The 16,290-nt window shown below is 39.2% G+C and overlaps 2 protein-coding genes and 1 long non-coding RNA gene across 4 annotated transcripts in view; 1 reads left to right on the top strand and 2 right to left on the bottom strand.

Moving 5' to 3' along the window:
* LOC103388659 (nuclear factor of activated T-cells, cytoplasmic 1-like) overlaps window positions 1–1,034 on the top strand; it is a 50,816-nt gene extending 49,782 nt beyond the window's left edge. The window contains exon 10 of the mRNA XM_008323745.3: window positions 902–1,034. Within this exon, the coding sequence (XP_008321967.1) occupies window positions 902–957 (56 nt within the window). The 3' untranslated portion in view covers window positions 958–1,034. The remainder of the gene's footprint in view (window positions 1–901) is intronic.
* Window positions 866–11,580, bottom strand: LOC112487958 (uncharacterized). Its single transcript, XR_003051559.1, has 4 exons — window positions 11,283–11,580; window positions 10,889–10,943; window positions 10,754–10,790; window positions 866–997 (listed from the first exon to the last, which is right to left on the bottom strand). It is a non-coding gene; the product is annotated as an uncharacterized LOC112487958 (long non-coding RNA).
* A 1,105-nt stretch (window positions 11,581–12,685) lies between these two features.
* LOC103388677 (riboflavin transporter 2-like) overlaps window positions 12,686–16,290 on the bottom strand; it is a 5,556-nt gene continuing 1,951 nt past the window's right edge. The window contains exons 2-5 of one of the 2 annotated variants that reach the window (XM_025061866.1): window positions 15,682–16,290; window positions 13,871–14,028; window positions 13,664–13,787; window positions 12,686–13,371 (exon numbers count right to left, since the gene is read on the bottom strand). The exon at window positions 15,682–16,290 is cut by the window's right edge and continues 302 nt beyond it. In XM_025061866.1, coding sequence (XP_024917634.1) covers window positions 13,159–13,371; window positions 13,664–13,787; window positions 13,871–14,028; window positions 15,682–16,290 — 1,104 coding nt within the window. In that variant the 3' untranslated portion in view covers window positions 12,686–13,158. Of the gene's footprint in view, window positions 13,372–13,663; window positions 13,788–13,870; window positions 14,029–14,338; window positions 15,025–15,316; window positions 15,441–15,523 lie in introns of those variants that run through there. The other variant, XM_025061865.1, reaches the window with a different exon arrangement.

Raw genomic sequence — 16,290 nt, forward strand, 5'->3', positions numbered from 1 at the left:
CTTTTTTTGTTTGTTTTTAAATATTTCAGATGGTTTACTGTTCACTAAGCAGTATCTCCTGATGCCACCTGTTAGCCTATTTCAAACCCCAGAGTGGGTGGACTTCCTGTTTCGGCTCCTCAATGCAAGCTCTGCGTTAGCCAGTCTTTTACCCTCTGTCTACATCACTGAGCTTTATCGTGACAAGCTCTGTGACTAAGGAGCTTCTTGTTTGCGCTGGGTTACAGAGCCTGAGGCTCCCAGTCGTCTTCACAGTCACTTCCCTCTGTTTTGCCAAAAAACACAAGAGCAGATAAAGGCAGGAGAACGATCAGTGTCTGCCTGAGAGTGTGGGAAAGGCGAGGGCACAGGAACTAGAGCAGGAAGGAGAAGATGACAAGTGAAAAACAGATATGGGTGTACGGGACTGATATGAGTTTTAAAGGCGGGATAATGACACTGATATGTTTGGTTTGCGATGACGGATCCACAGTATTTTTCATTCTATGAGCCAAGCATGTAGTGGAGCCTTGCCAGATGTGTCATTATCAAACTGGCATTCTTCTTAACATACTGTTCATACTGTTTGTTCAACATTTTAAGGTTTTGGAGTAGGTAAATAACCTTGCTTGTCTTCTGGACAACAGAATAATTCATCACCTGATTCTACTGTGGCAGATAGTAGTAGTATTAGTTAACCCCCAATTTCCTGTGATAAGTTGATGTTATGTTTATAAGTAAATATCCAAAATGTAACATAACTGGAGAAAATTACAAAAAACATAATTAAATTAAAAGTAAAACGATAAAGAATTGAAGGTGGATTTAAATATAATTTATCATCTGGTTCCCACATTTTAACATGCAGCTGCTCTTCTGCATCAGACCTGAACTTGATCAATGTTCTCTTTTCTTTCCACAGTCAACGAGATCATCAGAAATGACCTCTCCAGCATCTCTGTACATACTCATGCATAGATGTTCCTCCACAGCATCAGCAGCGACCACCTCACAAAATCTACATAAGTAAGAGGACAGAGAGAAGATGAAAATGAAGAATGCATATTTGAACAGGACCTCCAAACGCACCGTCAGCGTGTTTCTCACTGAAAGACATGCTGCTGATTCACAGTGACAATCACAGGCTTCAACACCGCTTTGACAGAATGAAACAATTGAATGTTACAGTATGTTTACAGAAAAAAGGAAAAGTCATATCGGGGGCAATGTATGACTACACTTGCCTTAATTCACAAATAAATGTTTTTGTTTTTTTTTGGACCAAACAGCTCGGTGGGCTTTTGTGACTCTTGTAGCATTGACAAATGACAATCTCCATTGTGACAGTGATCTGTTTGTACTGTAAATGCATGGACAAACTAATGAGACAATTGGCGTCACTCTTCGTCAGTTTGGTTATTCTGTCTGTGCGGTCAGTCCACAACAGTCGAATCGGTGCCTTATGACAGTGATGGTAAACAGCAGACGACAAAACAGAGCCATCACGCAAATGCAAATGGTTGGAAACCCAAAGTCGAGGATTTTATAAGACATTTTTCCAATATTTAAAGGATTTGTTTACAGGGAAACAGCATAAAAGGATAGAGAATATAGGGAGTATGTGAATTGCAGATTTGTTTTTCTTGTATTTTTGTTGTATTGTTTTTCATTTATGCTCATGGTTATTGTATGATGTTACCTTGTATAAACATGTATTTGACCAATAATATGTATGCCTTATGCTTTTATCACGCAGTTTGCTGTTGAGCTTCCTATGTGTTGTTGTTTTGTTATTGTACTTGTTATTGTTGTGGGTTTTTTTGTCGTCTTTTATTTCACCTTGGTGCCTATTTTTAAAATCATCCCGTCTGGGTCTTCCAGTCTGTCACCAAGATGACAAGATGCAGAGACAATCAGAGATGTATATAATACATATCCTATGACAACAGCTCCTGGTTGCAGGGGCTTATGAAAGCAGGTAGCAGCCCCACTCCCCTCCCCCCAAATCCACAAGTTAGAAAAGTTAGAAAACAATCATTTTACCTGATAAACTCTAATTATGATACTACGGGACAATGTATATTGATTGTCTTGCACTGCAGGTTTGCATGTTTATAGGCGCAGTCTCTTCTTTTTTTTCTCGATATCCCGATAATTCCAGCGAGGAGTTAGCAGGACTGTTATTTACAGATGGCAATAATTGATGCGATGAGACCAAAGGATTTTGTCTTTGGTGAAATTATTGTCAAACCTTTCCTTTTTCTGTCGGTGACTGAGGTTTAGAATGGCTCCTCCACACAAAAAGAAATAAAAACATTACGCACTTTAATGTAGAAGCAGCGGGTGTTCCTGCCTCCAGACCAAATATTGACCATTGATTTAAACTATCGCGTCTTAATGTACCCCAGTCACACAGCTGCCGTCCTTTTAGACTTTTGGAGCATGCACACCAAACAGATTCTGGAGATGTTTTAGCTGTCACTTGCTTTCCATATAGCTTACTAATACATTTTGGAATTGTAATAGCATGATAAAACTTGTTTAATTAAATTTCTCATTTTGTGCCTTACTCTTTTTCTTGGCTACAAAGTTATTGCAAATGTTATGATGCTTTTCGGTGTAGGCACAAAGGTGACACGTTTCTCTTAAACATGAGATATTTATGGAAAAAAAAGTGTTTTAAGTGCATTTAATGTGTTCTAAGCAAATAAATAAATGATATTATGGTGAACATACTTCAACAGACTGCAGTAATTTCATTTGTACTGACTACAATCATGTGCATAGCGGGAGAACAGAGAGGCACGAGGCTACTGATAAACCATGCTAATTAGAGTATATAAACACTGACACTGCCTGACATCACAACATTATTTTATTCTTTTACCAATGCATTTCTGTGCAGTGCACCAAAATGAGGCTGACTTCAGCAGAAATGGTCAATTGTTTAAACCATAGACTTGAGTAGAGGGCTAAAAACAGATATTTTAGAAAAATATCTTTTGTTTATTTTAAAAACTATATAGTACTGCAGTGCAAAAGCTATTACATACCTTTCTGTTTTAATAGCAAAAAAAAAGGGCAGAATTTTAATATTCTTGAAATCTAGTCCCTGTTCAAAGATTTATGAGCCACAAGTGGGCCTCATGCCAGTAGTTTGAAATTCCTTGGTATAAACCTCATCAGGTATTGTTTGTTGATAACACTTACAGATGCTTATATTTACTGTAGAGTACAGTTACTGTAACAGATAGGCAGTATTGGGCATCTGCTCCAATTCAAACATTAGGAACGACAGCTCACCGTCGCTGAACGTAAATAGCTAAAACCCTACATGTTATTTCCCAACCTGTCATTTCTAACCTACTTTTATAGGTTAGCCCTAAGCTGAAACATAGAGTTGCAGCACAGTAAAAGACAGTGTTTGTGTACTGTTTTCTTATCATTTATCTTTTAATTGAACTGACTGTACAGTTTAAGGTACAGGTATACTGAGTTTTACAGGTTATCTATTTGCTGTTGGAGCATTTTAAAAATTTAAAATAGGGTTCCTCAGTGAATCTGTCATCAGCTGGTGTGTGATTGTCCACATTTGTTTCAAACTGAAGAAAAACAAAGCTATGCTGCAGTTTACCAGGAAACGTGCAACAAGCTGCTGATATGCCAAGTGCAAGCAGAGGCCTGTGCGTTTTCCGGTGAGTATTGTCAGTGGTGGGTAGTTAAGACTGAAACGGCTTTCCTCCATGGGAGCCCTGCCACACTCCTGTGTACCACCTGCCAGTCCTCCAGACTTTTTCCATCCAGCAAAGTTATGAAGTGCCCATCCCCATGGTGACAGAAGGCAGGCCTAGGCGGTGACTGTGGTTCGACCAAAATAGAATCACTATTTACAGATGCAGTCACGCCCCTTTTTTTTCCTGGCAATCTGTTCACCTTGCTCTAGTCTTTATCAGACTGGGGCAGTGCCCTTGAAAACAATGGACAGATGACACCAGGTCACAGCCAAACCGTCGAGGGACGCTGATTAAAGATAGAATGTAAACCAAAACACAGCTTATGATTACAATGACATTTTGAGACCTTTACTTTGGATTGGGACGCTAATTCCATGATTTCTTTCTAAACAATAGCTCAGTGGGTTTTGTACAATTACCAACAGAAAAGGACAAAAACAAAGACAGGGTAAAACTGTTACTTTCAGGACGACCAAATTTAGGTAACATGCTACGCTCATTCATTTATCAGCTATCGCTTAGTCCTGTCCTGTAACGTCCTGTAAAGAGTATGGAACCGATTCCGGCGGCCATTGGGCAAAGACTCATTACAACACGGTCATATTCAGGTCTGACTCCAAATTTACGTACACACAATTTACTTTAAGGAAAGTGAAATTATAGTTGAATTCTATTCATCTTTTCAATAAACATTGTCTCCTGCTAATTACATTAGGTGTTTGCTTTATGAACATATACAGAAGTGCTTATCAGGTTATAGACTCATAACCTGACAATGTATCAACATTTAGTATTGAAATAAAAAATGGTTATTTAAAATATATTATTTTGCAGCAAAAACACTAGATTAAAATGGTTTTTTTACCATGAACTGTTCAAGTTTAGTTTTTTATATCATAAGTCAAATAATATAAAAGCTGTAAAGATAATATACATTTGTAAAGAAAAAAGTATTTAAAGCCATTTCATATCATGTAGTATTTTTTAAAAAATCGTAATAATTGCACAAGTAATAATATTATATCCTATGGCTGGGCCAGATGTTCCTTCCTGTATTCTGCGCCAAGTCTCTTTTAGACAAATATTTAATGGAGCCACATTGAGAGTGGTATTGATTTTCTCATAAGTAAACAAGACAGAAAATAAGTATTTAAAAGCTTGAGCAGCGATCCCATAGTTGAAAATTCAAACATGGCAGTGAGGGTTTGTGTTCAGGTATACATTCACATGATTAATGTGATGCTAACAGAGAATAAATGGATCAGATGGATCCTGTGTACTGGGTTTTCATTTTAAGACTGATGGTCAGAGTAAAGGTTCGGCAGCAGCGACTGTATTTCATTGTGCCTGAGGAGAAAACAAAACAAAAAAAAAGTTTTATTGCAAGTCTTATCTAAAACGCAAAAGCAATTCAGGAAAAACCATCATACTGGCTTTTCTTTTTTGGCCCTGAGTGTTGGTAGCCTGACAGTCCTCATAGGCTTTCGCTGCTGATAACGTATGAAAATGATTTGTTATCTACAAGATTTGTTTCTTCTCCAAGTGTCTGGAACTTTGTGTGTGTGTGTGTGTGTGTAATTCCTTCCTGGATCTCAATGATTATGCAAATGTTTCGTTTCACTGTGTTTCAGCAAAGAAATGATCCACTGGTGATGGATCCACTGATGATCTCACTGACGCTGGACTGAAACTAACAGATGACGACTCTTTGATGGCAAAAGCAGAGACAACAACGCACTGTGTCCTTGCAGGTCTAAGGTTCGCAGACTGTGCCACGTTTACCACAAAGACACACCTGGCGGAGGGCATAACTTCAAAGTCTAATTGCGTGAATTTATGGCATCTCACTGTTCTTGGCTCCTCTGCAGTTCTATTCCCACAGAGCACTGGAATTGGCCTTTTATAAAGAGAATGCATAGGCAGAGCCTTGGAGCTCCTACGTTTGACTTTCGTGTCCATCTGCCGGCAGTAAATCCTTGATATACCTCTGTTAAGAAGAGCATGCAGAGAAAACCATGGGGGTGGCTTTTAAAGGTGACTGCATGCGCACACTGAGGGAGCTCTGATAGCTGCATCTCACAGGCCAGACCTACATTTCATCTCTTTTGGTCCCTTGAGGTTAACTTAGATTTTTATTTATTCTTTGTAATATATGTCAGATGAGCTCAAGAGAGCCCTTCATCAGTGATAAAGGAAGAAGATAGGAAGTGTACGTGTGTGTGTGTGTGTGTGTGTGTGTATTTGTGTATTTGAGCATGTGTTCACGTGTGTTTTTCATCTGTTGAAGGTGCAGCTGTCCGCCTCCACAGGTGTAAACAGATCCTTTCATGGGACAGTTTCACATGTTACAGAAAGAGGCAAATAATGACCAGCCAGGCCGCTGACACGGCCGCATCTCTGCCGGCACACAAAGACAAATCACCTTTTTAAAAGACACTTTAAGAGACGCTCCGAAAAGCAAACAGATGGGGCCTGGAAAATCGTGTGCCGGCTTTTATTCTCCATCTGCAAACATTCAATTTTATTCACCCTCTTTTGTGATGCGTGAAATGTTGTGCAAGGTTTTTATAAAATTTAGTGGTTGGACAGATGTTTGAGCTTAATAAATGTGAAAAGTGAGAGTTTTCTTTAAGTATGTGTTTATACGATCACAGCACACGACTTCACCTACTTCTCAACCTCAGAGTGAGAGTGATTCTATGCAGCCTTTAGTGCTGCCTTAAAGTCATTTGTCTCTCGAGAAAAAAAAACAAAAAACTCAAAAACATCTACAGCAATCATTCTTCCACTGTTTGCAGTAAATGATTTGGTACATATGCAGAATGTTTATGTTGAAGTACACTGTAGCACACATTAGGGATGCTCTTAATGGGCTACAGTAAAAGCCCTTGCTAGTCAAGAGTTCAGGCAGGTGCAGACTCTTACAGTAGATAAAGGAGACTGGTACAGAAGATGAGTTCACGACAATCACTGTGAGGCTTTTAGACGCCTTCTCCAAGCTCAATCTTCATTTCCCCTGACACTGATTTTGCAATAAGGATCCGGAGAAAAGGGGAATGTCCATCTATTCATTTTAATGATGCCTCATTATTGACTGCTGGCAGGGAGGGGGCGGGCAAAGGTAATGATTCTTTGTCTTTGCTGGCCAATCACTCCTCTTAAAGGAGTAGGACTCAAAATCAGGCCACTAATGGATGACCTTAAACTGACCCCACGTGCAAACTATGCAAAGTGACTTCCCGACATGGAGTTTGAGTTTAAGGTCGCTGGTTGCTCCACATTTCTTAACTAAGGACATTATGTTTTACATTTATGGTTACAAGGCTGACAATCTGACTGTGGCAGTAAATACGGATTTTAGGGTAAAAAAACAAAAAAACAAAATCCATTAATGATCCCAAGATTTTCTAAAAAGAGTTGTCTATAGTTGAGCCTTGATCACAGTTTTACATGTAAATATATCAATGAGATAAACAATTTGCTATACTACAAATACTGTCATTGGTACCTCAAAAACTGCACCCAATAAGAAATGGAAATGGGAAAATAAACTCATTTTGAATTAATTTGCAATGAAATTAGAACATTTGTAGGAATTAGTGTTTCAAACAAACTGCATCATAACTGATCATATCATTAAACTACCATCCATGATACAGTCCAGATAATATAAACCATCCTCAAAAAATGCATATTACTCTATAAAGGTTTTGACACTGATGTAATTATTGTTGTTATAATTGAATCCTGAAAGGATACATCACTGCCAACATCATGGGCCTATTTTTGCACCTCCACAAAAAAAAAAAAAAAAAAAAAAAAAAAAAAAAAAAAAAAAAATAGAAAATAGCAACAGAGGGCAAAGTCAAGAGGGCAAAGTCACTGAAGACAAGCTAACCACCATATTGACCTCAAAAAATATTTTAAAGGTTATTTGTGTTTATTTTTGTATACTACGTTGTATGCTACCTTTAAATAGCCACTGGAAAATGATCCTACTGTTGCCTCTAAAACCATAGTTTGACCACAATTTATAAACCTCTTAATATATATATTGATTAAAAAATAATCCTGCGCCTATTGCACAGAACCACAAACAGCATGTTATTCCGTCTTCACCTCAGTGAGCACGCTCATCTCTGCCAGCCTAAGCTGTCATCAGTCTGTCAAGGTAATGAACCGTTACTTTACTGCAAGCTTCCAACAGCTCTTTAAGGCCTACTTCACACCACTGAAGAAATACACTCAGGTATTAGTTGTTCTGCCTGGATGGTCTGTTGCATGATGGGTGGGCGGGGAGGTTATTAGGAGCGTTCATCTCCAAGGCTCCCCAAGCCATACTATACTGAAACTGACCACAAGACAACCCTATGATCCTCAAAGATTACCTGTCTCCTGCTCTGTATATGAATGTTTTATCATAAAAGCTTTTCTTTTTTGCTAAGTGCCTCCTTGAGTGTTTGCTTTTAACTTTTGATTACTTTATGTCTTGTGAGGAAGAAAAAAGAAAAAGAGAAGGGCCCATTTGAATATAATGGACTTAACGGGAAAGGTAGTCTCTGTTGCTTCATTGAGAGATTGGGGCACGGTGGGGTAATACGTCTCAGACGGTGTTAAAAAAAAAAAAAAGTTTGGACAAAGTGGTAATTTTTAGTGCCTTGAGCCAGGTTTTTATCTTGACATTGTAAAAGTTGGCTAAGCAGCTGGAGAGAGCCCAGGGAGACAATAGACATGACACAATCATATACATAAAGTGATATAACAGGCTCTGTATAGGATCCATATGTCACCATCTGTGAGGAAATATAAGATGCCGTGTGGCACCAGTGTAAAAAGGCTCATTAACAAACACTGAAAACCGCCGATTTCAACATGTCTGTGTTTGATGTGTCGGAACAAATGTCAGTGTGCTGCTTTTTATGCAATACATATGATATCCAAGTTTCTCTTTTATGAAGTCTTGAGTCTTTCAGGGAGAAAAAAAAGATCTCTCTAGGACTAGACACTGAGATTTCCAGGCCTCACCCCTCCTCCTGTACGTTTTACCAGACGTAGCGATGCGAGAGGGGAATGGTCGATTGCATAACGGCAGGCGAGACCTGATCGTTCCTGGCCTTCTCGCAAAATTCAATCATTCTCTGCATACTCCAATCCCATGGCGGCCCATTAAAGAGCAGCACAGGCTAGGATTTCCCTTCATGTGTTTTAAATTGAAATTACGGTCACAAAGTCTGCCATCTGCTTGACTCAAGAAAGACAGTGACTGTGGTTAAAGGATGATAGAAAATAAAACTAAGATGAGAAAAGGTTGAGGTAAACAGAATGATAAGGAAGAATGCACTCCTACTTTCTCAAATTACACCACTTGTTCATTTAGCCATTGTGTAAGGAGTCCATCTGTGCATTCTCTCTGAGCCTCAGTGCTCAGTGAAATACAAAATTGACCAATTTTTAAAAGTTGACCATGTCAATTGTCAGAAATTAAGCAATGGCTAAAATAGTGTAAACAGATGTGCAAGGAGTGGACGCAGCTCATCATTAGTCATAGAATCTACAGGAAAAAGTAAGGAGTAGAGTTTTGGTGTGAGAACTCATGCTGATGACCCCAGATGTTTGGGGGGGGAAAAAAACAACAACCTGTGGGACCTGAATCAGACACTGACTAGCCATGGGTTCCTCATTCTTCAGTGTCTTCCCATACACAGGAGGAAGCACACACACACACGTGCACACACACGCTTCGAGTTGTCTAAGATTTAGTGTTAGGAGGATATGATGCAGATGTGATGAGGACCTGGACCTGGACACCCCAGGGAGATGCATCATCACTTTGCTACTTCTCACAGGGTTTCAACAATACAAGGTGACAGGAAAAGAAAAAAAAATACTCTAAATAAGCAACGGTTATAATCATGCTCAATGGTTTAATCCAATTCGGTGTTCATTCTTTCATTCTTAGACCGTCAAGAAACGCAGCTCGTACCGTTGTCATTCAAGATCACGATAAATTATTTTTAATCCAGTGTTCATGTGCTGAGAGGCTTTAAACAATCTGGCGATCATACAGTGACATCTACTGGACGTTTGGAAGAACTTTAAAAAATATATCAAGGAGTTGGTGAGTTTCATAATATTGCACTGCTACGAGTTCCTCACACAATTAATCTATAAGAAATGACGTTCATTTATACAGGTCGTTTTGAAGCACTTGAAATGACTTGCATAAAAATGGCATGAGACGCTTTGTTTCAAACAGTTGCATAGGATTTGTGGTAAAACATATACATATGAAATCAGTCTTAAATAATGTTATCAGTAACATTCCATTGCCAGTGTAAAGGTTCACAAGACAGTTTTTGAAACAAGTGAAAATGAAAAGGACAAAAAGATTGTTGTAAAAGGGCAAAGCTTTCCCAAACCTTTCAGAACTCATCTTTTCCAACATAACTTTCCGTCAAAACTGCTTCAAAAGCCAACAAGTGCGTATCACATTCAAGCTTCAAGACCTTCAATCACCAAATTAATCCATCGTCTCAAACAAGGCAGAGTCAATGCAGTTTAAACAAACAACACACAAACACTTCAACCCAAATTCTTTCTATAAGGTCCACAAAGGCCTGATTACTGATCAGCGCACTGAATCAGTAGACTCCACAATAGTACCACAATACCACAGTCTGATCCAAAATGTCATCTTCATAGATTAACAACAAAAAGTTTGACCTGGGCCAAATATTATTCTGTAACTATGATGCCAAATATGAACAGAACCGACATCCTCTAAACTGACAGTTTCTATCCAATACAGAACACACAACTTCTTGGCTGCAGTTTTTGTGACTAATCTTCCATCCAGCTCCAAGGCTATTCATTACACAGAGCGATGAGAGAATATAAGCACCAACACATTAGCACAAGCAGGCGAAGACAGGCACGGCGGCCACAATAAACACAAACAGATTTTGGTCATTCCACAAAGGCCAAGCAAGGAATGAGATGAAGGTAGACCAACCATTAAGAATAAAAACAAATTGTCCTACTTTTTTGGAGATCTTCTTAATGTTAAAACTGTCAGACCTGTAAGGAATAAAAAAATAATTTTGTTTTAGTCAGTGTCAAAACTCTACCCAATAAATTTATAAAAACACATATAGCACACAAGAGGAGACACTTACGTCGCTGGGTTTGAAATGTGAATCCTGATGCGATCGTTGATGTTCTTGTAGAGCACTAAATAAATAAAAACCATGATAACGTAATACAAAACAGTTTTCATCACTCAACTACATTTAAGAAAACCAGGGACCACACTAAAAACCTTAGCATCAAACTTGTAATAATTGCTCAAATTAGTTAATACTTTTTTTTAAGTAACTTAACTTCTAGTGCTTTTATAAAGAGAATTGTTTATTTGCGTTTTACTGTGACCCATGGCCATGTTGTAATTGTGTAAAATCAACTGATGCGCGTTCAGGTCAGTTGAAGTCGTTGTTGACTTGTTGTAGTTTCTGTTGATGTTTATACACTGTTTACTCCAAATATCACAGTAACATGACTGGAGTTACTAACCGGTTGGGGCGAGTCAGGTTAGCGAGTCCTGGCCTGGTGCTTTTTCCAAGTTAAAGGTTGCGAAAGATCCATTTAAATCCACGGGAGAAATAAGACGCGACATCCATTTGATTAGAAAAAAACGCCCCTTTCCTTTTTGAAAAGTTGTAAAAACATTGATGTTTTTGTTTGTCTAGTGAAGTGACGGTCGGGTAACACACGTGTTCTCTGCAGTGACAAACACCACCTGCAGGTACAAACCTAATTAACACCTGACGATTACCGTGCGCCTCTGTGGCCAGGGCCGTCCAAAGCAAATCTAAGCGCCCACTCCTGTAAGAGCCAGAATGACTAGACAAGGTGGGAAAAAATTGTGTGATTATGTTATGACACCATACATTTGAATTAGTTTAGACCAAAAAACACATTCAATTAAAGGTTGAATCTTTATTTTTCTTTTTAACTTTATAACTCTTTACTACTACTCAAATCAGTGTAGATTCCATGACATGATACTCCATTGCGGGTTTTAAGTAAATTCAGCTGCACACTGGTCAGCCAGTGTTTTCCTACTGGAGTTCAGGGTCGCATTGCCCTCATTAGCTTATTTTAGGTTTAGAGGTATTTTAACATCAGGTTCTGTTACAATGAGATCAATTTAACGGAAAACACCTGACAAGCCTAAGTACTCATTATGCAAATATCAGTTTCATGGCAAATGAAATGGAAACGCACTACTATGTGAAAATATTCTGCTCACTTCCTGTTGACTTTGCAGGTTTAATTTTCTTATTTTTCATAAGTATTTTTTATTCTTAATTTTTTACATATTTCTGACGACTTTCTAAGTAACAGAGAACACATTATTCCATTTGTGTTGAAAGAGCTTTCAATAAAAATGAAATAAAACTAGCTGTACATATTTCCTTTACTGTGGTTTGGACTAAGCCCACACCTACTTACTGCAAGTACCATTACCATTGGATAACATCCATCCATCCATCCATCCATCCATCTATTTTCATCCGCTTATCTGTTACCGGGTTGCGGGGGCAGCATTCTCCAGGACCGCCACCAAAATCACACTGCACCGTACCAGCCCCTCATGAACCTTCCAGCGGGCGGTGGGTCCACTGGAAGGCACCAACCCCTCTAACCGGGATTTGTTTTTGCCCAGAACCTGAACTCTGGGGTTCCACACCAATGACAGAGATATTGCCTCTGGGCCAAAGCACCACCTGTTGATAACACTGCCTTCCAATTATTAGCATATTTTTTTATACCAAGCCTAGTAGAATGGACAGTACTCAGTGTCATCTTGTACTGTCTCATATTTATTGTTATGGTCATATGCTGTATCATCAGGTAGTTGCTACTAGTTTAGTCAATATTTCCATTAGCTTCAAAACAAAAACACTGCCACCTTTTAATTTTTAATGCCACAGTAGAAACATTTTATTTGGTCTGGTTAAACACATGTTAATGCCAAAATCGTATGCATTTCAAAATTACATGAGATTTAGAAGTCTGTCAATAACAGACACAAGACGGCACGTTAAATAGTGACCGTCTTTAACATGAGGATTGACTGTGCTGTGCAGCTGAGTGCAAATCAGAGAAGAGGAAATGTATTCACAATGATAATGTAACAGACTCGCTATGTTAAGAGCTGACACAAGTTTATAAATACATGCATACTCACACTCATGCACACAAAGATGTACACATATTACATACACACATCCCTCAAACAAATTCATAAAAATGTAACTACTGTGCATTTCAGTGTTAGGGTTTAAATACATACTGTACACTCATGACAGTAAGTTGTTACTTCAAATACATGCTGGTGTATTTTTGTTTTGCAGCAGTATTTACCTCTATACATAAATATGGTCTACAGTGGGCACTTAGTGTTGCAGGCATCACCTGATTTAAAGATTATATAGACACTGACAAGGGGGAACACTGAAATGGCCCCAAACATGGAACCCAACTGCACTACAGCCCCACACCACACGAGGGCACTGTGGCCCTCATTCCGCAAGATCACACCAATGATGACTTTTACATAGGACAGGGACAAGACAAAAAGGATCCAGGCACAGATCTGCAGCACAAAGAAATATAAAAGTTAGTATTGAATAATACATCAGTTACACCTGACCTCTGGTTCTCTACATGTGGTTCAAATATTCAAAAAACAATATTAGGGCTGTCAGAATTTGCCACAGGACAGTGTCTACTGATGTGGAAGTGGACCAACCTAATGACTAAATCATGATTAATTGTGATTAATCCACAGCTAACCTGTGATATCTGCTTTGAATTATTGTATCGTTTTACAGCCCTAAAATATATCATTTTGAATAATAGACAGAAAATACAGTGTCGATTCTTACAATAAACACAGCTCCAGAGGCACTATGCACCAGAAGAGGACAGGGACTCAGGGCAGCCATGGCCATGATGTAGGTTCCAAACCCAGTCCCAAAGATGGTAAGTAAAGCCATGAACAGGAGAGACCTGGAAGTGAAAAGATTTAGTATTATTATCATGTTGTTTCTGGTATTATACAAACAAAACACAACTAGCAAAAGTTTCCTTACTTAATCGGTTTGAACATGGCAATGAAACAGGCCAAAGGATTAGCAACAGCTGCCATGGTTGTAGCTAAGTGGTAGGTCTTGTTCCCATAAGGCATACAGGAGTAGGACTGCACTGAAGGCAACACTACATTGGTCAGTGCATTGACCCAGGCCAGCACCACAAAGACGGTGGGTCCACTGGAAGGCACCAACCCCTCTAACCGGGATTTGTTTTTGCCCAGAACCTGAACTCTGGGGTTCCACACCAATGACAGAGATATTGCCTCTGGGCCAAAGCACCACCTGTTGATAACACTGCCTTCCAATTATTAGCATATTTTTTTATACCAAGCCTAGTAGAATGGACAGTACTCAGTGTCATCTTGTACTGTCTCATATTTATTGTTATGGTCATATGCTGTATCATCAGGTAGTTGCTACTAGTTTAGTCAATATTTCCATTAGCTTCAAAAGAAAAACACTGCCACCTTTTAATTTTTAATGCCACAGTAGAAACATTTTATTTGGTCTGGTTAAACACATGTTAATGCCAAAATCGTATGCATTTCAAAATTACATGAGATTTAGAAGTCTGTCAATAACAGACACAAGACGGCACGTTAAATAGTGACCGTCTTTAACATGAGGATTGACTGTGCTGTGCAGCTGAGTGCAAATCAGAGAAGAGGAAATGTATTCACAATGATAATGTAACAGACTCGCTATGTTAAGAGCTGACACAAGTTTATAAATACATGCATACTCACACTCATGCACACAAAGATGTACACATATTACATACACACATCCCTCAAACAAATTCATAAAAATGTAACTACTGTGCATTTCAGTGTTAGGGTTTAAATACATACTGTACACTCATGACAGTAAGTTGTTACTTCAAATACATGCTGGTGTATTTTTGTTTTGCAGCAGTATTTACCTCTATACATAAATATGGTCTACAGTGGGCACTTAGTGTTGCAGGCATCACCTGATTTAAAGATTATATAGACACTGACAAGGGGGAACACTGAAATGGCCCCAAACATGGAACCCAACTGCACTACAGCCCCACACCACACGAGGGCACTGTGGCCCTCATTCCGCAAGATCACACCAATGATGACTTTTACATAGGACAGGGACAAGACAAAAAGGATCCAGGCACAGATCTGCAGCACAAAGAAATATAAAAGTTAGTATTGAATAATACATCAGTTACACCTGACCTCTGGTTCTCTACATGTGGTTCAAATATTCAAAAAACAATATTAGGGCTGTCAGAATTTGCCACAGGACAGTGTCTACTGATGTGGAAGTGGACCAACCTAATGACTAAATCATGATTAATTGTGATTAATCCACAGCTAACCTGTGATATCTGCTTTGAATTATTGTATCGTTTTACAGCCCTAAAATATATCATTTTGAATAATAGACAGAAAATACAGTGTCGATTCTTACAATAAACACAGCTCCAGAGGCACTATGCACCAGAAGAGGACAGGGACTCAGGGCAGCCATGGCCATGATGTAGGTTCCAAACCCAGTCCCAAAGATGGTAAGTAAAGCCATGAACAGGAGAGACCTGGAAGTGAAAAGATTTAGTATTATTATCATGTTGTTTCTGGTATTATACAAACAAAACACAACTAGCAAAAGTTTCCTTACTTAATCGGTTTGAACATGGCAATGAAACAGGCCAAAGGATTAGCAACAGCTGCCATGGTTGTAGCTAAGTGGTAGGTCTTGTTCCCATAAGGCATACAGGAGTAGGACTGCACTGAAGGCAACACTACATTGGTCAGTGCATTGACCCAGGCCAGCACCACAAAGATGAACACCACCTCTGTGTTACTGTATGTACCACTCCCAAAAGAGCTTCTAGGTTCCCAACTGTTTGACTGAGGGACACTGATCATAGGCTTCTGTTCCGGACTCTGACTTTGCATACTCAAACTTTGATCTCTCCTTTTTATACTTGTATCCCCTCCGAAGTGCAGTTCAGCTCTACATTCCCGAACCACAGCTGGGAGACAGTTGAGTAGAATGAAAGCACCTAGGGATACTGCCATCATGGCACTGAGGAAAAAGAAGAAGACCTCAGCAGAGAATTTAGCAGGCATGTATATGGCTTGTAGTTTCTCACTGTCAAGAGCAGTGGAAGTGTTAGTTGTTGTGTTAACAGTAGCAGCTTCAGGGAGATTCTGACAGTGAACCTGGCCAACACCTTGAAGCAGAGCAACCAGGCCAGGGACCAGACCACTGAGGCCTTCACCTACAAAGTATGTGGTGAGGTACTGTGGATGTAGCCTTGTCATAAAGGGCAGGAAAGTAACAGAAGAAGTGCAGTCCACTACTGACAGAAGGAAGCTCAACACCAGCAGGGGGACACTGTGCAGAGAGTCAGCTACTGTCACCGTGACCTTCCAGAAGAT

Source organism: Cynoglossus semilaevis, chromosome 13 (genome assembly GCF_000523025.1).
Source record: "Cynoglossus semilaevis isolate Cse_v1.0 chromosome 13, Cse_v1.0, whole genome shotgun sequence".
NCBI classification, from domain to species: domain Eukaryota; kingdom Metazoa; phylum Chordata; class Actinopteri; order Pleuronectiformes; family Cynoglossidae; genus Cynoglossus; species Cynoglossus semilaevis.